Source organism: Felis catus, chromosome A1, assembly GCF_018350175.1.
Source record: "Felis catus isolate Fca126 chromosome A1, F.catus_Fca126_mat1.0, whole genome shotgun sequence".
NCBI lineage: Eukaryota > Metazoa > Chordata > Mammalia > Carnivora > Felidae > Felis > Felis catus.
The window spans coordinates 5347813-5373023 of NC_058368.1; the positions used below are offsets into that span (position 1 = coordinate 5347813).

General features: G+C 44.4%; 1 protein-coding gene across 12 annotated transcripts in view; it reads left to right on the plus strand.

The window, feature by feature from the left end:
• The window catches only part of ATP8A2 (ATPase phospholipid transporting 8A2), a 633649-nt gene that overhangs the window by 179552 nt on the left and 428886 nt on the right, over nt 1–25211 (plus strand). For all 12 annotated transcript variants that reach the window (XM_006927173.5, XM_023250034.2, XM_019820599.3 and 9 more), the window contains exons 17-24: nt 4009–4114; nt 5113–5195; nt 7984–8033; nt 10512–10581; nt 11489–11573; nt 12557–12696; nt 15031–15169; nt 24436–24500. In XM_006927173.5, coding sequence (XP_006927235.1) covers nt 4009–4114; nt 5113–5195; nt 7984–8033; nt 10512–10581; nt 11489–11573; nt 12557–12696; nt 15031–15169; nt 24436–24500 — 738 coding nt within the window. The remainder of the gene's footprint in view (nt 1–4008; nt 4115–5112; nt 5196–7983; nt 8034–10511; nt 10582–11488; nt 11574–12556; nt 12697–15030; nt 15170–24435; nt 24501–25211) is intronic.

The window sequence follows — 25211 nt, forward strand, 5'->3', positions numbered from 1 at the left end:
AAAATTTCAAGGAACAAGTTCATGTGGTCCTTTGTTTACATTGCTAACCAATGACTTCCTATTTGTGGGATAATTTCCCAAAGATTTACCAAGGAAGAACACATATGGGTTTTTCTTTTTTTTTTTTTTTTTTGAGTCATTATGCCTAAGACTTTTGAGCTTGAGTCTTGAAGAAGAAATTATTTGTATTTGTATTTAAGTACTTTATAGCTGTGATTTGGCGTGCCAATTTTAGACATGCCTACTTTTCTATGTTTTACAGTCATCGAATACTCATTTCTAGATATAGAAAGCATTTTGTGCAGATTAAAATCTATTAAATGGAGGACAGGTATTTTGTGATTAGGAGGTACCTTAAATAGGCAAATTCATAGAGGCAGAGCAGAATAGAGGTTATTAGGGGTCGGGGAAGGTGAGAATGGGGAGTTACTATTTGACGGGTACAGAGTTTGGGAAAATGGGAGTTTTGGGTGTAGACATAGTCGTGGGTACACAGCAGTGTGTCTTTAATGTCCCTGAATCATGCCCTTACAGATGGTTAAAATGATAAATAGTATCTATTTTTCCACATGCAAAAGCTTTAACTTCTAAAAAGATACATATACATGCATGCGTGCCTTGTCCAACAATCATTTCTTCGAAGTTATAAAAGCCTTTTCTTGGAAGTTATAGAAAAGAAAAAGTTTATTTGCAAACATGGAACACTCGTTTCAAATATATTGCAAACCTCTCATCCGTAGGCTGTGCATGGTTTGTCTCCTTTCCCTCATTTATTAGAGAATGCCAGGTTAACTAGAGAACCAAAGTTAGAACAGTTTTGTTTTAGGGATTTTTCCTTTTTGGATCTTTAAGAATGTTGTCTGGCCTACCACTCAAAGTGGAAACTTAATTTGAGTGTGTGTGCGACTGTTCTTATTAGCTGTCAGAAAGATTTTACTATTTGCCATGAATCAAAGACCCTCTTTCCCACTACACTGTGGGATGAGATGTTGTGCCAGCTACGATCGTTCTCAGAGGCAGGAGAAAGCGGTCTTTTCTTGTCCCCCCCGCATGCTACGTTTTTATGTATCGTGTGTTTCTAGCTCATGAAATCGTTGAATTGTCTGTGGAACCGGTTGTTGCTGAGAACCATTTATATCAAAGAGCGAAAACAATAAGCTCGGGTCAATTAATTACCAGTGTAAGGCACAGTATGAAAGCCAGAGTCGTCCTTGGGAGCCTGTAAATACTTCCTTCAGTTCCTGCCGCCTAGGCCAATATTGCCAAAGACCAGGCCCAAGACCTAATGGTCAAAGTGGCAGAACTTCTTAGAAAGCTGAATTGGAAGCCTCACAAAGTCATCCGCATCAAAGTCTGGTAGGATCGAGACCCTGGGACTAGGGTTGGGCTCTTCTGGGTAGATGCACCTGTTCCTCTGTAACTTCTGGGCCTGCGGACGTGGCCACCTGCCCTTAGGTTAAAGAACAGACAAGGTGTAGAGGAAATGCTAGGACAGACGATGGAAGAGAAAGAGCAGGGACTCACCCGTCTGGCGAGTCCGCTCTCGGTGTACTGATCCAACGTAGAAGATGCTAGCTTCCTTCCCCCTGCTCCTTGACCAGGTCTCAGCTAAAGCAGATGGTCTTGCTGCAAAGTGCTGATCTTCCTCCGGGTCTGCCCCCACCTCCCACCTGAGCCACTAGATCAAGCCTGGGGGCACATTTCAGCACAGCAGACGGGGGTGATGATGGCCCGCTAGTTTGGAAGAGGGGTTATTCACCAAAGGGGCTGCAGGGCCTGGTAATTGCTACCAGTGAGAACTGGGAGAGCGTGACTGAGAGAGGGACATGATCGAAAGCTGCACGAGAGAGAGAGTGTTGGAGTGTGGGACTCTTCTGCTCTCTCTTGGAGAGCCAGTTCTCTGAGCCGCTTTGACGACTCTTAGAAACTCGGAAGGAGTGGTGGCCTTTATATAAAAAGTAACTTATTTTCACTGTAGAAACACTTAGAGAATACGGAGTATTTTTTTAACCCCCTAAATCGCTTCTGTCCTTTGCTGCCAAGTACTGTTAACATTTCCGTCTATTCCTTTCTGTTATCTTTCTCTGTGTGCACATGTGAACACACACAAAAATTCACTGCAGATGCCGAGATCGTGCTGCATGTAAAGTTTTTACTAATCCTACCTTCTCAAGAAATTAACAGTATAAATGTATCTGCAAACACTGATATTCCTGGAGGTGATCACCTTTAATTTCAGCAAACGATTCCCTGCTATGTCAGAGTCACTGGAGGTGATTCCCCAGCACCCTTTGCCGTGTAGACCTTGGGGAATTTGTAAATCCTCTAACTTACTTGATTTCACTGAACCGTAGTTGAACGTGCATTTTCTTTTCCAGAAGGTGGATAAGAAGTAGCCGTGTGAGCTGTTATGATTCGCTGCCGCATGGCTGCTCTTCAGTCTCATTGACGGGTCGGGGGAAACTCAAAATGTTTTCAGATACTGATCACGGTCCATTTGTGACTGAGAAACTAAAAACAAAAACTCTGCAGAAATCAGAAAACATAGAGTTGCTTCCTGATCAGTGAAAAGACAAATCTGTCTCAAATTTATAGCCAGCTGCCTATCAAAAAGTGAAATATAAAAGACCTTCCTTGGCGTTAAAATAACGTGAGGACAAGGAGGCCCGGTATCACCCCTGGCTTTGAACATCGTCTCTAGAGTGCTAGCCTGAGTGGGCCAGTAAGAACTCAAGTGTATATGTTAGAAAAGAAAAGGAAAGTGCCGTCATCTGTGGATGATGTGATAATTGTCTGCCTTAAAACCCAGGAGAGTCAACTGAAACTCGGAGAGCTGGTAAGGGGTTCATTACAAGCGACATTAAATGCACTTACAAAACTCAGTGTTGGTCCTTACATCTGAACAGGCTCTTATGAAATATAATAGAAATAAGATCCTATTCATAACATAAAAAGCAATAGATAAGATGTCTAGTACAGTTCTCACATACAGTAGGCATGTAGGTATTTTTTGAATGAATAAAAAATTAACAAGATTAATAAAATATGCCAGGGCCTATAGCTAGAAGTATTAGAAGCCTTTAATCAATAGGAAAGTTTTCTGTATTCTCAGATGGGTAAACAGTATTAGGATGGCATTTCTCCGTTATTTGTATAATCTAATCCCAATGAAAATCATGAGTGTGTGTGTAGGATGGGAGAAATATATTAAATACATATCCAGGACGGCTTTTTTTTTTTTTTAAGTAATAAGGATGCACTGCCTTATAGCTTTTAAGCAATTATTACGTTAAAGAACAGACAAGGTGTAGAGGAAATGCTAGGACGATGGAAGAGAAAGAGCAGGGACTCACCCGCCTGGCGAGTCCGCTCTCGGTATACTGATCCAACGTAGACTTGAACGCCTTCCGTCTGCTGGGCCTGGGGTTACGTTCTTGAGGAAGACAGATGACCTTCTGGCACGCCGGGGTCTCCCAGACGTGGGGAAGCCGCACGTGAGCGGCAGGATCGTTCGAGGCGTTTGGAACAAGGGAGGCGGGGGCTGGGGGAACTCTAGGAGGGGCGCGTGCTGCCTCCTCGCTCTCCTCTGACCCCAGGGTTAGTACATTAAGAACGATGTTCCGAGACGGTACATCTCGGTGGTAGGGGACTTCTCACGTGAAGTGACTGTCGAATGGAAGCAGGGAGGATGAGTAAGAACTGGCTGTGAGCAGGTGGAGGGGGCAAGGGGCAGTGGGACAGGCGGAGGCCTGTCGGAAGACCTACGGACCAGACCGGCTGGTGGAGCACCCAGTAGGGGAGAGGCGGGAGGAGGTGGAGCTGGGTGGAGAGCAGCTGCCACCCAGAGGGTGGCATCGTGGGGGACGTGGGGTCCACGCTAGGGCCTCGACCTGTGTTCAAAAGGGGGCCGAAAGCCGGTAGCGGGCTCTAAGCAGGGGATGGCCGAATCTAACCCTGCTGTATGTCAGCGGTGTTTTAACAGATGACCGCCTTGCCTTATGTCTGTAGCCCACAGCTCCGTGCATACAGGAGTTCCTCACCCTTCTGGCCGTGTGCCACACCGTCGTCCCTGAGAAGGATGGAGATAACATCATCTACCAGGCTTCCTCCCCAGGTGAGGGCTCTGGGCCGGGTGTGCCGTGCTATCCCCTTTTCTGGAGGCTTGGCTGTCTGCATTTACTTGTGGAGGGTGCGGTAGGGAGGTCGGCTTCACGAAGACCCCACTATTTACCTCTGGCCTCACGCAGCGTACAGGTTATGATCACAAGCAATAAAGCCACAGAAAGGTGGCGCTGGGCCCTCCTGACTCTGTAACACTGTGACCACAAGGGGAGGCCCCAGGCCATCTTGCAGCTCCTAGCAGAAGTCCCTTGCAAAAATAACATAGCAATCACTATTGCTCATAAGAGGCTACATGCAGTGGAAGAGAGATCAAATCATAATTTCAGCTTGGAACATACCTGTCTTTGAGTCCTCTGAAAATTTGTTGGAGTGTATTGTGAATGTTGTGCCATGTATGTGTCAGTGATTTTCAGTTTACCGGAACGTTTAACCTGAACGCTACTATTCTCCAATAATTTTGAGTAAAGGAAAAATCATCATAAAGCAAAAAAAAAAGTCCCTGCACTGGACAAAACTCTCAGAGGAGGGTGGCCTGGCTTCCCTGTTCACCCTCTGCCCATCGTAGATTCTCCAGCTGCTGATGAAGCTGGGTGCTGACTCTCGACCCGCTTCCTGGAGCTCTGAATCCTACCATACTAGAAGTGAAACGCTGCCTCGCTCGGACGAGATGGGTTAGTCAGGAAGCCATGGGAATGTAGCTTAAGTTCCTTAAGGAGAACTTGACCCCAATGGAGGATAGTAGGTATACCAGCACTCTTGTCCCGACGATCAGCTTCAGGTCCTGTCTTTCCCGCCTAACGAAAGTGCTGCCTTCAGGATCCTGGTGGCGGACTGAGCGAGCGCCTCCTGAATCCTGACTCCTTACCCTTGTGTGCTTAGGCCGGGCCTCTCTAGCTGCTGCCGATCTGCTTAATGTGTAAAATAGTACATGCTCCACAGAATTCTGCCATTACCTGTGATTAGTCAATGCTTCGTGAACTCTATTGACAGATGAAGCCGCTTTGGTGAAGGGAGCTAGGAAGCTGGGTTTTGTCTTCACTGCCAGAACGCCGTACTCGGTCATCATAGAAGCCGTAAGTGACGAGCCCGGGTACCTCTTGACATTGTATGTCGCCTCCTTTTTTGAAGACTGTGTTTGAAATAGCATGTCTGATGTAAACATGATAGCTACATTTCTTCTTCTTTTTTTCCCTGGGACCGTGAGGATTAGGGCCTGTTGCAAAACTGTGGGCATGATGGGATTCTGTCAGTTTATTCATGTTGTGTTGCGGGCATTTTTCTCCCAGAGACGCTTGTCCACAAGTCTTGCATGTGCTGGTGTGATTTGTAGTAAAGAACCTAGCAAGCCTGCTCTTGGTTTTGTCATAGGGAAATAAGCACGTGGCCCACTTGTCCTGAGGACAGGATCTGTGACTCTGTCTCTGTAACCTTGGCACGTAGAGTTCTTGCCCAGCACAGCCCTTGGCGCATTAGCTTCGGTCTCCCTGGCGGGAGGAGAGGCGAGTTGGCGCTTAAGATCTTTGTTATTTACACGAGTTTTTCTTTTCCCTACAGTCAAGGGATTTGTTTATTTTATGATTGTTTTGTTCTCTGTTTGGTTTTTTTGAGTTTGGCTGCTCAGGAAGCCTGAGGGAGAAATTTGGTGACAGGAAAAAATGGAAATCAAGTATAACATCCAGTAGGGACCCTTGAGGCAGGTAATGGGGGAAATCGATGGTTGGGACTGGCAATGCCCTGGCATTTTTGATGCTGACCGTTAGAGGGGCTGCATTTCGCTACAGTCTGTGTTGATGAGGGGACTGGAAGCAGTCACTGCCTTCTCTCTCCTCTGCCTTCCTGCACCCCTCAATTTGGGGAGGACTGACGGATTATAACGGTTTTTGCCTTTATGTATCTTGTGTCTCTAGACCTTGCTGATGCACTTGAAATTCACTACTAACTTACATAGCTGTTATCGTTCCTAACTTGGCAGTGCTCCATTTTTTTCTTGTACTTAGAAATGCGAAACCTAGAAAATACCAGACCTCGACAGAGTGCCCATTTCTTGGCGTTTTTGGGTTCCTGTCTTCTGGAGGACAGAGATGAAATCATAATCATTTTTAGTTCATTTTAATCACCAGCAAGTCTCGCTTAGGGACAGGTGCAGTCATTAGAGGTGGAGCCAAGCAACAGACTGAATACAGAATTTCCTTTGTGGAAGGTTTTCAAGCCTTTGCCCCCCCTCAGTTTGGGGAGACTCAGAACCTTCGCTGTACGATCTGCTGTCGCACCAGTGCTGCTGGCTTCTGTGCATTTCGGCGATGGGGACTGGAGGCGGGACGGACTGACTGGGCACGAGTGGGAGAGACAAGGAAACAAGGCTGCTTCTGCTTTGCTCACAAGAGCGGCTAAATATAGGGAAGCCAGGGAGCCCACTGACCTTGTCATCACGGTGGTAGATGTCGGTGAAGGGTGGATGGGCACCCCTCTGTCATTTTATTAGCCCATTAAGGCCACGTGTCTGGGAGTACATGAGACTCTCTGACTAGTTCAGGGCCATAAATAATACCTTCGAGATCCCGTTCAGCCAGAGTGTCCTCAAACCCCACCTTCTCAAGTTGGTTACCAGCTGTTGCCATGAAGTGGCCGCTACTGATCATCTTAATGGTCGAGTCCGTGGGATGCACGTGGTTGCCCAGTGGTTGATCTGAGAGCAGAGAGGGGTTAGCACCTGGCGGTCACAGCGCTTGGGCCGATTTGCGGGGTAATGGTGGGGACGCTTCTGAGTGGGCCTCTGAGGAAGTTGGGGCAGCCTGAGGAGAAAGAACCGGATGAGGAGGGTCACGGGTTGTATCTCTGGGTGTGAGGGGAGTTGTGCACAGGAGAGTAATGATGCCTCAGGTTTCCCTGGATAATTGGCTTCATTCATTACTTCTCTCAAGCCTGAGGGACACGTTCGTGAGGAGGCCACACGCTCAGTGGCAGAAATAAGATTCTGACTCCTACCTATGGAACTTCAAGGCCCACGTGCTTTTCACCGTGATGTATTGGGGAAATAGAGAGCAGGTTTGATTAAGGAGTTTGGCAACGGTCCACACAGCCTGGAACCTTCCGGGAAAAATCGAGAACATTGAGGTTCCAGCTTTGAAGAACTTGAAGAAAAATAACATTTGATGAATTGCTCTAAAATCTTATGCAGATCCATAATCCTTATTTCTAAATTGCGAATCCAGGAAGCTTTGGATTCCAAAAAAGTTTTCTCCTGTATTTGGGGAATAGGCATCTGGCAGCAAAACTTAGCCAGAACTGACATGAGGCCGTTTATGGTCTTAGGAATCTCCGTGTCCTACGTTTTGCTGTGGAAAATTGATGTGTTGGATTTTAGGGCGTTGTGGCCACATAAGCCTCTGGGGAAATCATGCCACATGGTGTATGTGTGCATTTTAATAAAATGTATAAAATTCTGAATTCAGAAGCATGACTGGCCCCAAGGTTTCAGGTGTTCTTGGAAGGGAGGGTCAGCCAGCTGTTGTGATGTCCTAGAGAAGAATGAGAAGCTTCTACCAGAAGGGGGAGCTATGACCCCACCTGACTGGCTTGTGAGAAGCCTGTACCTGTTGAAAAGGCCTTGGCAGGGGGGATAGAGATGGAGAGAGAATGAGGTGGGGAGGAGGGAGAGCGGGAGAGGTAATCGATGTGCATGTATTACAGAGAGGGAGGGTGAGAGGGATATGTGTGTGTGGATTATATACAGAAAGAGCGCTGGGAGGAGGAGGAGGGACGGGGAGATGTGTGTATAGAGAGGTTTACGATTGGGGAGACTGTTGTTTTGAGATTTTAATACTTGGCACCTCAGGTAAGAGCCTGTTTTTCTTCCTTTAGATGGGACAGGAACAGACATTTGGAATCCTTAACGTCCTGGAATTTTCTAGGTATGCTCCTCCTTCATGCGCCGGAATAAAATACTTCCGTATATATTTAACAGCATCAGAGTGTTTGCAAGATTGTATGATCTGATTAAATACAGCACTTAGGTATTAAAGTTAGTGAGTAGATCTCCACAGTCCCTCTCCTGTCTGGAATTTGGGACTTTCTGTAAAGAGAGTGAAGCAGGTCATTTTCCTGTGCGCGCGCGCGCGTGTTTTCCCCGAGTGAAGCACTGTGCTCCCACAGCCTCCTGTTTCTGTAGATTTCCAGACCCGCTGTTCCGGCATCAGCAGCCGCGGACACGTCTGCACAGTTTGGAGTGTGTGGTGGGGAGGGCCTTATTTCTGTTGGTTTTTCCCAAGTCCCGTGAGGTGGTGCCTCGTGCTTTATCTAAGCACTCTCACGCCAGACCTGGGGCACTGACAAGCCAAGACAGGTGAGATCAGTCCATCCCCGTCGGAGGCTTTGTCCGAGTTGGGCAGTTGTTCTCTCTGTATGCCAGCTCATTCTTCCCCAGGGTGGTTTATCTAATTTTCAGACCCAGGAATATTTGTTGATTATTTGCTTCCCTAGATCATTCCTGGTTTGTCCTTTTGAAAAATCCTAATGTTTTGTTTCTTGCCTTCTCAACACTGACTGTCAGTACGAGAGCAAAGTTCTTTTGCTACCTCGAGAGCCTGTTTTCCAATTATGAAACTTCGGGTTTTTTTAATAACCATTGTTAAATGATTTCACACCTTGTTTATTCTGTCTGCTTTATAAGCTGTTTGAAAAAGATCAGTTTAAAAAAAATTTTTTTTTATGTTTATTTTTGAGAGAGAGAGACAGAGTGCGAATAGGGGAGGGGTAGAGAGAGGAGACACAGGATCTGAAGCAGGTTCCAGGCTCTGAGCTGTCGGCACAGAGCCCGACACAGGGCTCAAACTCACGGACCATGGAGATTGTGACCTAAGCTGAAGTCAGACCCTTAACAGACTGAGCCACCCAGGCACTCCTGAAAAAGATCAGTTTTGTAACCCTCTTGTAGGAAATGCTTTCTAGCCCTAGTCTTTAGTTTTAGGACTGAAAACTTGAACTTTGGTGGGTCAAGAGCCCTTGTGGCTGCGTATTCAGAGGGGAAGAACGATGGTTGATAACAGCAGTGGTTCTTAGAGGGAGTAGGAGACAGTGTCCCTGTGGGTGGAGGTGAGGAACATACTAAACATTGCTCCGGACTTTTGGTGCCCCGTCTCTTACTGGTGTCCTGGAAACTGTGCTGTTATGCTGCTGTGTTAACTGGGACCAGCAGTTTTTGGAGGGACACGGAGGAGGAAAGGGAATTAAATTAAAGCAGGTGAATATGGACGTGAGGAGGTTTTAAAAACTTATGGGAGAACATGCGGGAATAAAAGATCACTTATAGCTGTGGTTCTATTTCTTTTTAGTGGACTCCTCTTCTTCCCAGTGCCACTTAATCGTGACCACACTCCTTTGTGGTGCCTGGTGGCAGTCCTGCTTTGCACATTCAGAAACCGAAGTGCTGGGCAAACAACTTTGCCACGAGTCCCCGGCTACTAGGTGGCCGAGGGAGAATTCAAATCCAGGCCAGGCAGAGTGCTTAGGGTTAGGGTGTGGGAACTTAGACAGAGCTGGAGAGAGAATGTCCCTTAGTCTGAGGAGCTCATAGTCCATTGGAAATCCCCTTGCCGGGGTGGGTGGTGTGGGGCCCGCTGTGGTTAGGACGTGTTTCAGGAGGATGGAATGTTGTCTGCGAGAGGCATGGGGCAGGAGCTTTGGGGGGGGGGTGCCGTGTCTTCCGGTGTGCTGGAGGCCTGCTGGTGAACGGGCGGGTTCGTGCGGGATGAGACCAGGCCGCAGAGGTGAGTGGAGGTCAGCAAGAATTGGAACCTGTAGGCAGTGGGGAGCCATTGAAGGCTCCGTGAGTGAGCATGAGTCATGATGAAAGACCAATGTAGGAGGGTCCGTGTCGGAGTGGGGAGGGCAGCAGTGAGGCTCACCTTAGTGCCGCGTGAGGAATGTTCTACGACTTTGTAATTGCTTTCTACTCCAGTTAAAAGAAGACCCAACAAGGGGCTTTTGAGTTCAGCGGATGTCTATAGAAGCTTCCACTCTGTTGCTTACTGGGCAGATTACTAATATTTTGAGCCGTAGAACAAAAACACTTTTACGGAGTATCGTCAGGAGTAAATTAGATGTGCGTAGCGGACGGTCAAGTTTTCTGTTTCTGCTCTCCTGCTATACATAATTATATTAGTGAGTTTCCATGACAGGGAAAAAAAATAGGTTTATATCCACTGTGTGTAATAAAAAGAGTGGGAGGTATACAATTAAAGCCCACCTTTGAAGGAAAAGATAAGGAAAACGGAGTTTCTCCATTTTAGGGCTACCAGGCCATCTTTTGATGTGTTTGGTGCTTAATCATAGGGCATGGGTCCTACAATACAGACCAGTGATAACTTTTTTTTTTTCCCCTACTCTTACAGTGACAGAAAAAGAATGTCTGTAATTGTTCGAACTCCTTCAGGCCAACTCCGACTCTACTGTAAGGGGGCTGTAAGTACCGGCTGAGCGTCTCGTGTCTCGTGTAGCAGGTGCCCTTGGTGGCTCCTTTGTGAACCTGCTTGTCCTGACCGCTGTCGTCCTCGTGCCCTGGAAGTTTGCCCAAGGCTGAAAGGCTCTTTCAGATGGGCCATGAAATTGACTTGGTAGTAAAGGCCTACTGAAGACAGTGGCAGTTCAGGCCAGCGTGGCAACCGTGGCCCCTGAAAAGCTTCCTTTTAGCCAATAGGTGGTTTCAGAAATAGCACTTTGCCGTGTGATGCGAGATCCTTAGGGTGTGACTTGTGATTCTCGTTTTATCACCATTATGTTGTGACTTCAGGAAGACGGAATGGTTCATAACGACCTGTGATGATCTTTTAAGTATTTGTGTGTGTGTGTGTGTGTGTGTGTGTTTGTTCTCAAACAGCTATTCGTAGTTGTTGTGTTTTGTGTTTTCATCACAGAGAGCTTTTCTGGGCTGTGTTGCTCAGTGTTTCTTAGCTGAAGTGGGTTCAGGGCCTAGTGGCTGGTGCACGCCATGGCTGGGAGCTCCTGCAGGGGCAAGAGTGTATTTGTGCAGTTTAGGATGTGCATGGTACCCTTTCCGCTTCTGCATAAAGGTGTTCTACACATCGGTACGTATTTTGCAAATTTGGGTAAATGTAGGTACCATTATATCTCTGACAGTTCTCTTGACACTTACGGTTCTCCCCAAAGTTTTTGTCTGGACACATCCATACCAGTTTGTTTTCCAAAGCTCATGAGTGAATCTGTCTGAGAACTGTATTTCTACTTGCCCGCTCAAGTACTCTCAAGTATTCACATTGGATAAGCATCATTAAAACAAAGCTAGGTTTAGAATGCTGACCGCAGGGTTTACTTAAAGGTTTGCCAGTCACAATGTTTTTCTATTTTGTAGGATAATGTAATTTTTGAGAGGCTTTCAAAAGACTCAAAATACATGGAAGAAACCCTGTGCCATCTGGAATATTTTGCCACGGAAGGTCAGTGAAATTTGGAAATGTTATTTTTAACCATTGAAGTTTTACTTTCAAGTGTTTGCGGCTGATGCTCGGGGGTGAGCGGTCATGGTCTGAATGGACATGTCCGTTTTGTGCCGTACTTGGCTTGCTTCCTAGGAGTATACTTTCCTGGGGCCAACCCCTGCCCCCACCCTCCACATTCTGTGCCCATGGCCATGACGCGATGTGCACCAGACTCCACGCAGAGTTACCTGCATGACTCTGTTCGCTCCTCCCCTGAAGGACGAAGGGAGCAGGCAGGCCAGCTCACGATGTGTAGAATCATTCTGTAGTCATTATTCCCGTTCTCAGAAAACCCATGTCCTCACTTCCCCGTCCCCCTCTCGTGATCCTTGTGACGCTGGCTTATCCATGACTTGAGGAAGCAGTAAGTCACTGAGCCCACAGAGACTGGGAAAGGAGTTCTCTGAAAGGATGTCAGAGATTCCAGCAAGGGAACATGATGAACGTTGGAGCCTTGCCTAAGTGCTGGCTGCTGCTTTCTTGGCTTCGTGTGTTCCTGTGGCTATGAGCGTGTGTGTGCTTGCATGTGTGTGCACGTGCACATATGACTGCTTGAAAGCCTGGGTCTTCCACATGGTAGCATGTCGGGCTTTTATTGCTCTCCTGCCTCCTCTACTTCTGATACCTGCCCATGGCACACGTACGTATAGATCGTGCCCAGCTCCTGTACGTGTCTGCCGTAGGGAGTTCACGTTCACGGCTTCTCGCTTCTCACGGACTCTCAAATGTATCCTCGAGGTGGTTTATAGCAAAATGCAGTAGACTCGTTTCTACCTTCCCTTTTTCGATGAGTGAAAGTTGAATTAGAGTGACCTAAAAAGCAGATAGTTTCTTGAATTTTTTTTGAGTATGCGGGTATAAAATGGAGCCACGTGATGTCACCTAGGAGGGAAGGCGTCCCGCTTCTTTCCACCGCTGGATACACTATGGCTGTTTTGCAGGCTTGAGGACTCTGTGTGTGGCTTATGCTGACCTCTCTGAGCAGGAGTATGAGGAGTGGCTTAAAGTCTATCGAGAAGCCAGCACCATCTTGAAAGACAGAGCTCAGCGGTTGGAAGAGTGCTATGAGATCATAGAGAAGGTAATTGCACGTGATACACTTGTTACCTGCCCAGTGAGGGGCTCCACCACATATTCAACAAAGTCTTTGGACAGGAACCCTTGTGCTGTATAGCGGAGAGCGTGTGTGCATAGGGGAGGGGCAGAAGAAGGGACACAGAGAGAGAGAGAGAGAGAGAGATAATGAATGAATCTTAAGCAGGCTTCCAGCGCTGAGCCTGGCCTCATAACCCTGACATCATGACCTGAGTCAAAATCAAGAGTCAGATGTTTAACCAACTGAGCCACGCAGGTGCCCCTTAACCATTAGCTTTTAATGATGTCTTTCTTTGCTTTAAGAAGCACTTAGGTTTTTTTTCTTTTATTAAAGTTTATTTATTTATTTTGAGAGAGAAAGAGAGAGAGAGAGAGTGTACAAACAGGGGAGGGGCGCAGAGAGAGAGACGGGGAGACAGAATCCCAAGCAGGCTCTGTGCTGTCAGCATGGACCCTGATCTGGGGATCTAACCCACAAACCACAAGATCATGACCTGAGTCAAAGTCAGATGCTCAATTGACTGAGCCACCCAGGTGCCCCAAGAAACACTTAGTTTTTATGGGCTACCTGAAAGATTGAACCAGCTTCCGCTAAGTGTTAATGGTATCTTAAGAAGTATCAGGTCAAAAACAATGTCAGTGACTTTCTGGGTTTGCCTAAGATTAGGCACCCTGTTGACTTACATGAGTTACATGAATCAGACTCCATAGGCTGGTTGGACATTGTTCATTCTGAGAATTTTCACACTTATTCTAGTAACAGCTGCTTTTGCCATTGCTGCTTTGTATTGCCTACTTCGATTTTTGTTGTTGTTTCTGTTCTTTTCAGTTTAACCCAAGGCGTCAGGTAGCTTTCTAGGTATTAGATTCCCTCCCATCTGGGAGCTGGATTTCACCTTTTTCTGTTTCATGTCGGCAACCATTGGCCCATCCAATTTCCAGTTTCTAGAACTCTGGAGTCATTAGCTTTTATCATTTGTGTTTTTTAAAATGACTCTTGAATTTTTTTGTACCCTGTTTTTACTTGAGTTTTATATTTACTTACGTGTCACTTTAATGGAATTTGGTAGGAGTGGAACCAAATTCAAGTGTACATTGTTTCTGCTTTACTGGAAATAACCAAAATTACTTTAGAATCAGAAAATGATTAAATCGGGGCACCTGGGTGGCTCAGTCAGTTAAGCATCTGACTTTTTTTTTTTTAACGTTTATTTATTTTTGAGAGACAGAACTCAAGCAGGGGAGGGGCAAAGAGAGAAGGAGACACAGAATCCAAAGCAGGCTCCAGGCTCTGAGCTGTCAGCACAGAGCCCGACGCGGGGCTCGAACCTGCAAACCGCGTGATAATGACCTGAGTCGAAGTCAGATTCTCAACCGACTGAGCGACCCAGGCATCCCAAGCATCTGACTCTTGATCTTAGTTCCGTTTTTGATCTCAGAGTTGTGAGTTCAGGCCCTGCATTGGGCTCCATTCTGGGCATGAAGCCTACTTTAAAAAAAAAAAAAAAAAAAAAAAAAAGAAAGAAAGGGAAGAAGACGGTTAAGTAGGTGATGTGCCCATGGGGCACCCTTTGCACCAAGCACATAGTGGATGCTTTTCCCACAATCAGGTAATCAAGCTAAGGTACTCTGTCATGGAGAGACTCAGGGGAGGTAGGTAAGCAGTTAACAGGCTCTCTGGGCAGGGGCTGTGGAATGTGCGTTATCATCTAGAATGAGTTTTGCTTCCGTGTTAACTATTATATGGTATGTCCTTAGCTCATCAGTGGAGAGGGGAGGGCTCACGTACTGTGACTATCCTCAGGATAACTTGCTTGTATGCTTTACCGCTGGATGATTTCTATTTTAACATACCCATGGACCAGTAAATAAGTGATGAATACTGGGTTGCCTCTGTGTCTTGAGTGGTTCTAACACTGCAAACAGTTTTGAAACTCATGGGGCGCCTGGGTGGCGCAGTCGGTTAAGCGTCCGACTTCAGCCAGGTCACGATCTCGCGGTCCGTGAGTTCAAGCCCCGCATCAGGCTCTGGGCTGATGGCTCGGAGCCTGGAGCCTGTTTCCGACTCTCTGTCTCTCTCTCTCTGCCCCTCCCCCGTTCATGCTCTGTCTCTTTCTGTCCCAAAAATAAATAAAAAACGTTGAAAAAAAATTTTAGAAACTCAGTACATGAAGCATCATTAATTATTTGCAAACAAAGGCTTAATGTACAGGAAATAAGAGAACCGTCAACATTTTGACTGCCTTTTTTGGTCAGTTTTGTGGTTAATGCTGCTCTTAAGTGTGTACCGATCTTTAATTGATGTTGTTTTTCAATCTAGAATTTACTGTTACTTGGAGCCACAGCCATCGAAGATCGCCTTCAGGCAGGTGTTCCAGAAACCATAGCGACTCTATTGAAGGCAGAAATTAAAATATGGGTGTTGACAGGAGACAAACAAGAAACTGCAATTAACATAGGTAATGCATTTTAAAATTTCCTGATGCTGGTTTTGTATTGTTTGTAAAGTGTCTTGTAGAAGTGCCTAGGGCTTCCTCAAAGGCATTGACAGATGATGTTTTAAGGCCCAGGAAAGTTTACCTAAATCAAATGAAGATGCTCTTGTGAGCATTATCTGCCTGTAATAAACACTGAAACTCTATCTCCCTGAAATGTAGAATATAGAATTCAAGTTTTGAAAACTTTTTTTTCTTATCACTTTCTTCACAAAGTTTTAGTCTGAGGCTAAGATGTTTTCACTGAGTTTATTTATTATTATTTTTTGAGAGACAGAGTACGAGTGGGGGTGGGGCAGAGAGAGAGGGAGACACAGAATCGGAAGCAGGCTCCAGGCTCTGAGCTGTCAGCACAGAGCACGACGCGGGGCTCGAACTCACGAACCATGGGATCATGACCTGAGCCGAAGTTGGATGCCCAACCGACGGAGCCACCCAATCCCTCACTGAGTTTAATATGCATTATAATTTTGGATAATTATGACCACTGGGATGATTTTACCAACCGATGGATTTTCTAAGAGCGCTGTGTCTTTCTTTCCCTTCCCTGCCTGGGTCGGTAACCTCTTTGCTTGCTAAACATCACAGAAAGGAAAATTGAAGAAAGGGAATTTTAAGCCCAAATAACTTCATTCATGTTAAGGAGGCGCATTTTGAGTTTGGAAGGAGTTGAAATGACTCATTTTAGGAGGTCTCCTTTCGATTGCTTAAGTTCCCTTGAAGTTCTCTGCCACTTCCAGTGTCGTCATTGTAGCACCAGCCCAGGTGTGCATGTGATCAAATGAGTACGTGAGACCACATGACTTATAACGTCTTTATGGAAACAGACTCTGGGTTACAGCTGACTTCAGAAAGGAACATACTGGAGCATCCAGGTTTGGGTTACTGGTATCCTGTTTGGATCGGTCGCCTTGGAATGTTATCGCCTGAATCCAATGGTGGCCCTTTCCTTAAACCTTCTGTTTTGAATCAGCTCTCCCAGATAACCACAGTTGTAGTCAATACTTACCCTTTGAAGTGAATTTTTTTTTTTTAAAGACAAGAGTCATTTAATCATTTCTTATCAAGGTTGTGACTAATCAAATGCAGTTTGGGCCCCCACGCCACTGAAATTAAAGTCCCAGGCGAGTGACAGGTGATTCATAACCATCTCTGAAGCTTCAGGTATAGACATTACCTATTGATTTGTGTTAGTTGTCTTTCAAATGCATGTTTCTGGACCAAAGGAGGATGATATTTCTGTGCAGATCCCTCACTATTACTAGAAAATAAAATTCTATAGCTTGTAGCCCTTTGGCGATGTCAACATTTTTTTAAAAAGAAGGTAAACATGTGCTTTTGGGATAATGCCCCTCTCTCTCTATATATATGTATGTGTTGTCCCTTCAGGTATGATTTCCCATAAAATTTGGGTTAAAATACTTGCTGATACATGGCTCCTTTTGTTCATATAGGGCACATAAAGTTGACTGCTGCCCCCAAATACTGAAAATTTAGGGGTGTGCTTTCTGCTCTCTTAGAGCAATATCAGAAGGTAGGTAAAATTGTACTACGGTGATAAGATCTGGAAAACAGAGGTTGAGTGTTCCTGCTGGACTAATGACCTTTTTATGCCCCTAGCCCCAGACGACTTCCTTAAGTGCTTTCTTGTGTTTGCTGTAAGAAGAGAGTGTGAGTGTGCTGGCCGGAAAAAGGCCACTGTCCCTCTCATGGCCTCTCTGCAAAATCACCCTGTCCTTAGGCAGCACCCACGTCCCTTTTCCTGCTTGTCCCTTTTGTCATACCTGAGCATATCAGGGCCTGGAGGAGCTTAGAATACACGCAAATGAAAGCAAAGGCTTAAAAGTCAACCCAGAAAAAAAAAATGGATTGTAATTCCTAAAGGAAAGTTTGACTTGAAGGCTGTGAGGCTTGTCTGAGGCTTATGAGATAATTGAAAACCTATCTGAAGAGTTTGTAAAAATCACGGTGATAGTATTTTGTGCTTTTTTATCAAAGAGGGTAGAGCAACATTTGTAGCTTGGGGACCAGGAGTATTCACAGCCATTAGATATTTTAAAATGGATCTTTTCTTAGCAAATCCTCTACAGGACCACATGGAGATGATGCATCCTGTTCATAGATAAGCTGATGACTTTACCAAAGTCTTGTATTCTGGAGTTTTTTTTCTACTCACATATTTTTCTAGTGTGTCAGAATTCAAACAGATCTTTGGTGTTACTAAGTATGCATCCAACAGCCGGGGAACTGATGTTCTTTGAAAGAGCTCTGTCTGAGTTACTTTTTCACTTTGCATTCAGAACTCACTGGGAATCCTGGGTTGTGTTGGGTGGTGTTGAGGGATTAAATGTCGCTTTCTGATTTAGGATTTCTGTTGCCCCCGCAAATGATGCAGAAGGCTCAACAAAGTGTAGACGTCCAGACGTTGTGTTAGACTTGTCCACGCCAGGCCACAGGTGACAGCTACAAGCAGCGTGAGGTCGTGCTCCAGATACAGTGTGGATTGTATGTCTCTGTGCTCATCGCGTGTTCCTCGTGGCCCCGGAAATAGGAGCTGTTACTGATCCATAATACTTGATGTCCTGTACATTTTGGTGCATTCGGTCTGCATTTTCAGGGATTCAGGGGGTATTTGGGAAGATGATCCAGTGTCTAGAGTTATACTTCTTTATGAAGGAAGGAGAAGAGAGAAATTTTTTTTCTATTTTTTTAATTTTGTTTTTAATTTTTTAAAATTTGAATCCAAATTAGTTAGCATCTAGTGCAACAATGATTTCAGGAATAGATTCCTTAGTGCACTTTACCCATTTAGCCCACCCCTCCTCCCACAACCCCTCCCATAACCCTCAGTTTGTTCTCCATATTTGAGTCTCTTCTATTTTGTCCCCCTCTCTGTTTTTATATTATTTTTGTTTCCCTTCCTTTATGTTCATCTGTTTTGTCTCTTAAAGTCCTCATATGAGTGAAGTCATATGATTTTTGTCTTTCTCTAACTTCACTTAGCATAATACCCTCCGGTTCCATCCACTTAGTTGCAAATGGCAAGATGTCATTCTTTTTGATTGCCGAGTAATACTCCATTGTATATGTATATCACATCTTCTTTATTCATTCATCCATCGATGGACATTCGGGCTCTTTCCATACTTTGGCTATTGTTGATAGTGCTGCTATAAACATGGGGGTGCATGGGGCACCTGGGTGGCGCAGTCGGTTAAGCGTCCGACTTCAGCCAGGTCACGATCTCGCGGTCCGTGAGTTCGAGCCCCGCGTCGGGCTCTGGGCTGATGGCTCAGAGCCTGGAGCCTGTTTCCGATTCTGTGTCTCCCTCTCTCTCTGCCCCTCCCCCGTTCATGCTCTGTCTCTCTCTGTCCCAAAAATAAATAAACGTTGAAAAAAAAAACATGGGGGTGCACGTGTCCCTTCGAAACAGCACACCTATATCCTTTGGATAAATGCCTAGTAGTGCAATTGCTGGGTCCTAGGTTAGTTCTATTTTTAGTTTTTTGAGGAAGCTCCATACTGTTTTCCAGAGTGGCTGCACCAGCTTGCATTGCCACCAACATTGCAAAAGAGATCCTCTTTCTCCGCATCCTCGCCCACATCTGTTGTTGCCTGAGTTGTTAATGTTAGCCATTCTGACAGGTGTCAGGTGGTGTCTCATTGTGGTTTTGATTTGTATTTCCCTGATGATGAGTGATGTGGAGCATTTTTTCATGTGTCGGTTGGCCACCTGGATGTCTTCCTTGGAGAAGTGTCTATTCCTGTCCTCTGCCCATTTCTTCACTGGATTATTTGTTTTTTGGGTGTTGAGTTTGAGAAGTTCTTTATAGATTTTGGATACTAACCCTTTATCTGATAGTCATTTGCAAATATCTTCTCCCATTCTGTTGGTTGCCTTTTAGTTTTGCTGAGTGTTTCCTTTGCTGTGCAGAAGCTTTTTATTTTGATGAGGTCCCAGTAGTTCATTTTTCCTTTTGTTGCCCTTGCCTCCAGAGATGTGTCGAGTAAGAAGTTGCTGCAGCCAAGATCAAAGAGGTTTTTGCCTGCTTTCTCCTCGAGGATGTTGATGGCTTCCTGTCTTACGTTGAGGTCTTTCATCCATTTTGAGTTTATTTTTGTGTCTGGTGTAAGAAAGTGGTCCAGGTTCATTCTTCTGCATGTCGCTGTCCAGTTTTCCCAGCACCACTTGCTGAAGAGACTGTCTTTATTCCATTGGATATTCTTTCCTGCTTTGTCAAAGATTAGTTGGCCATACGTTTGTGGGTCCATTTCTGGGTTCTCTATTCTGTTTCATTGATCTGAGTGTCTGTTCTTGTGCCAGTACCACACTGTCTTGATGATGACAGCTTTGTAGTATAGGACAAGAGAGCAAATTAATGGAATATCTGCCCAGTGCCAGCGCTCTGCTAGGAGTGCCTTCTGAACATGGTCTTCAGTCTTTACATCTTAATGATCTTCCGGCTCAAAGGGGAAGTTCAGTGTTTATGAAAGTTACGTTGTATTTAATGACCAAGCTAGTATGAGGTCTCAGGGCCCCTCAGTTCTGGTGCAGGGCTCATTTTACACGGATTCACATAGCTTTCTCTGAAATTTGAAGACTGGGGGAGAATGGTACAATATATCATCGGTTCCAGGCGGCACGTTGTTATTATATGGCAGTGTCCTGAAATTGGGATGTCTTATGATCGTTGACTCTTAGGGTTTAGTAACATTTTCTTAGTGGTACGTAGAGTAAGCGTTCACCTTTAGAGATGATGCTAGGTGTTTGGGGTTGTTCATTTTCTTCAGCATTTATCTGTCATACTTTAATACATATTTCTAAGATGTAACTTATAGTTCATACCTTGGAAATATTTAGTCAAATTAAATTCCAGGATATTTATGTCTCTGAGGAGCCAGTGAGTACTGTATAGACAGTCATCTTGCCTGTGGGTTTTAGGTAGTTTGGAACTGGCACGGTGCCAGAATCCTGCACCAGGCTTGAATTTGTGCCAACTAGCTATGTTTCAAGGAGTTGGCAATTTTCTTTTTTAGCTTAAGAACTTGGCATCCGTTAGTCTAAAGTGAAATTTCAGATGTAGCCTTTGTGAATTGTGTCATTTCCTTATTACCACTGGATATAACATCTATTAAATAGATGTGAAGTCCTCAGAATCTATGATTTTTTTTCTAATGGATATAGGATGAGTGAGAAAAAAATCCTAGTGTGATTCCATTTTAAAGCCATTAGGCGGGAAAGAGCTTTCATTGTAAACTATTCCTAAGTTGTAATTCCGCACCCTACTCTCCCACCCCTCATTTTTTACTCATCATTTAATGCTTCTGAGCCATGTCTTACAGTCTTAGAAGTTTAATTTTTAGAAAGTAAATATGGTGCCTGCTTATCCTATTATTGCCCGTTGCAAGGAAGACAGGTGTCTGTTTTCAGTGAAGCTGGGATGTTTGGCGGTGATCTCAGTCTGAGTGTTGTTTTTCACCAAAAAGTCAGATACGTTATATCTTGATCACCTGCAGCTGGTGTTGTTGCCAGACGTTCTAGTACAGGCTTGGGGGACCCGCATTCCCTAATTGGGGCACGAGTTAATCCTGAGCCAAAACAGAGTGAAATAGATGATGAGAAACTACTAACTGCACAGCACAGACATTAAGCATGACTGGTGTTAATAATAGTTACCAAGTGAACGTTGGCTATACTGTGCCAAATACTGTGCTGAGTCATTTGTGTCTGTTTTATATTTGATTCCCCTGAGATAGCCATCATTCCCCCTTTTAAAGATAGAACCGAGGCACAGAAATACCAAGCAACTTAGCCTACATCACAGAGGTGGGAAGATGCTGAAAATCTAAGCATGGACCTGTGATACTTGATATTTACTTCCCAGAAGGAAAAATACCTGAGCCAAAAAAGAGAAAGGAAGGCTTCGAGGTTTCCAACTTGAGCCTTCAAGGGTTCAAAAAAAAAAAAAAGAAAAAAAGTCTGAGCATAGAATGGGTCAGGATGGCCCAGTTTGTGAGGCGAGGCTGAGGTCCTGTGCTCTTACGTGGAGTAGCCTTTTCCTGAGAAGGATCTGGAGGGAAAGGTGCCAGGTGTGTGGTTTTGGGGGATGAGCCCTTGTTCTCTGGATGATGAAGGACTCTGAGCTTCGTTGGCCTCCTCTGGCATAGATTAGGAATATGATCTTTCATCATCCATTCCTGATGTCTGGCAGTGCGTTTCATACATTTATACTCAAATATTGATCAGATTCTCTCTGGAAATAGTTAGAACCAACAACACACTTACTAAGGGTTTGGAACCAGCCTGAGTTTCAGTGATGGGTAGGTTGATGAATCTGAGCCTAAGATCCATGGTTAGTAAGGATAAAGTGTACCTAACCCTCCCAGAACTGTCTCCAGAGAAATCTGGATTTAGGTGTCTTTGACGATGTGAGTTTATCTCAAAAAAAAAAAAAAAAAAAAGAGACCGATTTCAGAATCTGAGAGATTTGGTTTGGTGATACTTCCTAGCGTGGATGATTATTTTCTTAAAATGCAGTCTTGCTCTAAGTACCATAGAGTCTGAAATATTTTGATTTCTTTGGATGTTGATTATACTCAGGTAGCAGAAAGACTAAACACTTTTGTAGCGTGCTGTTAATTTCAGCTGTAGTAAAAAGTAAAATCCCAGAGGTTCTCTTCCTAGTGATTTTATGGCCGTTTTGTTAGATTGCAAGATTAAAGAGCTAGACCTCAATTTACAAGTGCGGATTGACATTTCATACCTGGCCCTTCTCCAGGAGTTGATCTCATTTTATCCACAAACATTAGAAATCAAGCACGCCAAACTGGGGTTGACATAATTTAATTTGCCACATTAGCTAAGTCACAATTAACTGTGTTAGACTTCCGTGTTCTGTCTAGTGCAGGTGTTTTGTGTGATAATTCTCTAAGCAGAATCTCACTTCATTTTCTAAGTTGAAAAAAACGCGTTTCCAGAAACCTTAGTTCTGTATATTTAAATTCGCAGAAGTGTCGGTGGCTTTATTTATTGCCCTATTCCCTGAAATGGCTAGAAAAACATTTAAGAGTTTTTCCATAATATCTTTGTGCAGCTTCAGTTGTCAAGTAGCATTTTGCGTCGACTGAAAAATATAAAATAAATCAGCAAGTTAGGGCTTAAAAATTATAGCTCGCTTCTACAGCTGTTGTTCAAAATCTACCAGCAAACCCTTTTGCGTTAGTTATACTAAATTTGTAACAGTCTGTTGCGTGACGTTACTGGAAGTCTCTGGGGTATACAGAAGGAGTGAGCCTACCATAGTGGGAAATAATTAAAGTTGCAACATCGCCTTTTGTAAATGAAAATAAAGTGTAGACCTCCCTTCTGAGCCTAATCTAAGAACTTATAGGAAAGAAGAATACATTTGTAAAATTTTAACGGTCAACAAAGACTTCACTTATGTCAATCCTATGAGGCAGGACTTTGAAAGGCATTCTGGGAAAGTCTGATTTTTACTCATCACTGCTGTTAAAATACAGACTTGAACAAGTTTGAAAATGTGTAGAAAATTGTTAAATGTTTCCGCCTGCCCTCCCCCCCTTTTTTTTTGTCTTCTAGGTTAAACAGGTACTTGCCCATGTGGTCTTAGGATTTTAGATTCTTCAGTTTGTTTTAGTTTTTAAAATGATGAGAAGTGGTTTTAACAAGTGAAATAATCTCGTTCCCTTGAGGTAACCATTATTAACGGTCTGGACTATATCTTTATGGTATTGCTTTTAAAAAATATTCTCCTGAAATATCAAATATTCTTCTGAAATGACAAACGTTAGTGAAGGATATACTTTGTACGTTCCAAAATAAACATATTTATTCTTTCCTAAAAAGAAAAAAATAAAAACCAAAAGGCTTTTCCTGGTCTTAATTTTTCTGGGTGTCTTAAAGTCTGTTTGGTGCCTTTTAATAGGGTTTCCTTCACATCAAAAAAAAAGCCCCGCTGAGTAGAATTGTCACATAAATGCAGTAGTTCTGGGACTGGCCCATTAGTTAAATGCTTGTCTCCTTTTCCAGTTAAATATAGCATCTGTAGGAACGGATATTTTAGCTGTTCTGTGGAGAACAATCCAGGCTCCTCCTCGCTTCAGGAATAGCTCTGGTTAAGCCCCTTCCTTGAGATTGTCACCCAGGTACTCGCTCGAAGATTGTAATTCTCGTTGCTGATGATTGGTTTCCTGTCTCCGTAATCATCAATCCTTTATCTTTAGGTGCTGAAGGTGGGGGGAAAAACTTGCTGTGAGGGCCAGTTTTCTAGGTGGGAGGATTCTTCTCTTGCCTTTTCTCAATGAGCTAGATTGCGACGAAGGTTGGTGAAAAGCGCCAGTTCTCTCAAGGGGCCCTGAAGAGGGGGGACGGTATAGCCTGGAAGAGAGTAGACTCCTGACAGACGTCTGGGTCTTAGGACCTGCTGGAGCTGCCTCCTTCCCACAGTGCCTGGATTTCAGGGGGCCGGGCTCTCCTCCTGGTCTGTGGGGTCACCGAGCATCTCCAGATGTTTGGCAGTAGACTGCAAAGCCTGAGTAGGGAAGTGGTTCAGAGAAAATATGTTCACCTCCTGGGAGGAGAAGTCGAAGAGCCACTTGCTTAACCTATAGAGAGAACCCTTTAAAAATAGGATGGAAATGATCGATAGGGATCAGTGTGGGAATACATACTTTTTTGTTTCAGGGGAATTTTCTTTTTTAAACTCCATTTGATTCTTGAAATGCACCTTGCTTTGAACTTGGGGGAGGAAGAGAGATTCCCGGGTTGTGTGATCGTAGTCCTTTGAAACCTGATGTGAGAATTACCTGCTTTGTTAAACAAACACACGAGGGCTCTTGATAGTAGGGTAGGCTCGTTTATGCTGATTCGCAAGCACCGTTAACGTCCATGTGTCTCCCTAACGGTGCTGCTGTTCTCCAAAGATGAGGAAAACTCCACGGAAAATTGACAAATGTGTATTTTAGCCTTTGGTCACGGAAACCTTCCCAACCAGTTCTATCTCAGTGGTCTGCAAGAATCAAAATCTGCTCAAAGAACTCCCTTTTCCTGCTCCTCACGCTTGTCCAATTCTTCTGTGTTCCTCGACAGGCTTAAAATGATGACAAGGAAGACCCAAGAAGGGAGGATGAGTTTACACAGCTATTGGAAAGTGATGAGTTCTTGGAAGGAATGATAAACTCCCTAATGTTGCTTCTTCCTCTTACTCTAGGATATTCCTGCCGGTTGGTGTCACAGAATATGGCCCTTATCCTGTTGAAGGAGGATTCCCTGGATGTAAGTCGTTTTTCAAACGTTGTATGTGTCTTTTACCGTATTAAACTCTTCATGTATTTATTACTACTATAACTGATGAGGGTGTTTTTTTTTTTTTTTTTACTAAAAATTATAAAACTACTCTGTATATTGTTATTTATGAACAGATGTCGTAATCTCTTATCTTTAAACACCAGAATAGTAAATTTGGAGCACTGCTTAAAGGTACTTCTCCTTTGTGCATCTGGAATTGTGCATTTATGATGTTGACGGGACCTGTTACGATTTACGTTAAGTGGGGATGGTCGACTCCAGAGTTACCAAGGAGACTTGCAGGATTTTCTTTCTAGCACAAACTTTAACATAGAGATAATATTCAAGTGTCCAGAGTTGTTTGAATTTATATAGGAATAGGCTGCATTCCCCCAACATTCCAGTGCCACTAGCTCATGCAGAATTGAACAGCATGGTTCTCTGAGCATGTCGTAGACCTGTACCCGCCTGGGCGTGGCCTAAAGCTTCTGATGAGACCAGGGGAACCGATTTGGGGTTAAACAGTGACCTGGGAAGTAGTTTGATATGAAGACATCAGCTGAACAACGAAATCCCATTTGTCAGGACTCGTAACAAGGGCTTCTTACTGCCTGGAACCCAGGGCCACCCTTCAGGCAGTGTATTTAAAGCCTCTTTTAGGAGCAGATGACAGGGTTAGTGAAAAGGATGAGATATAGT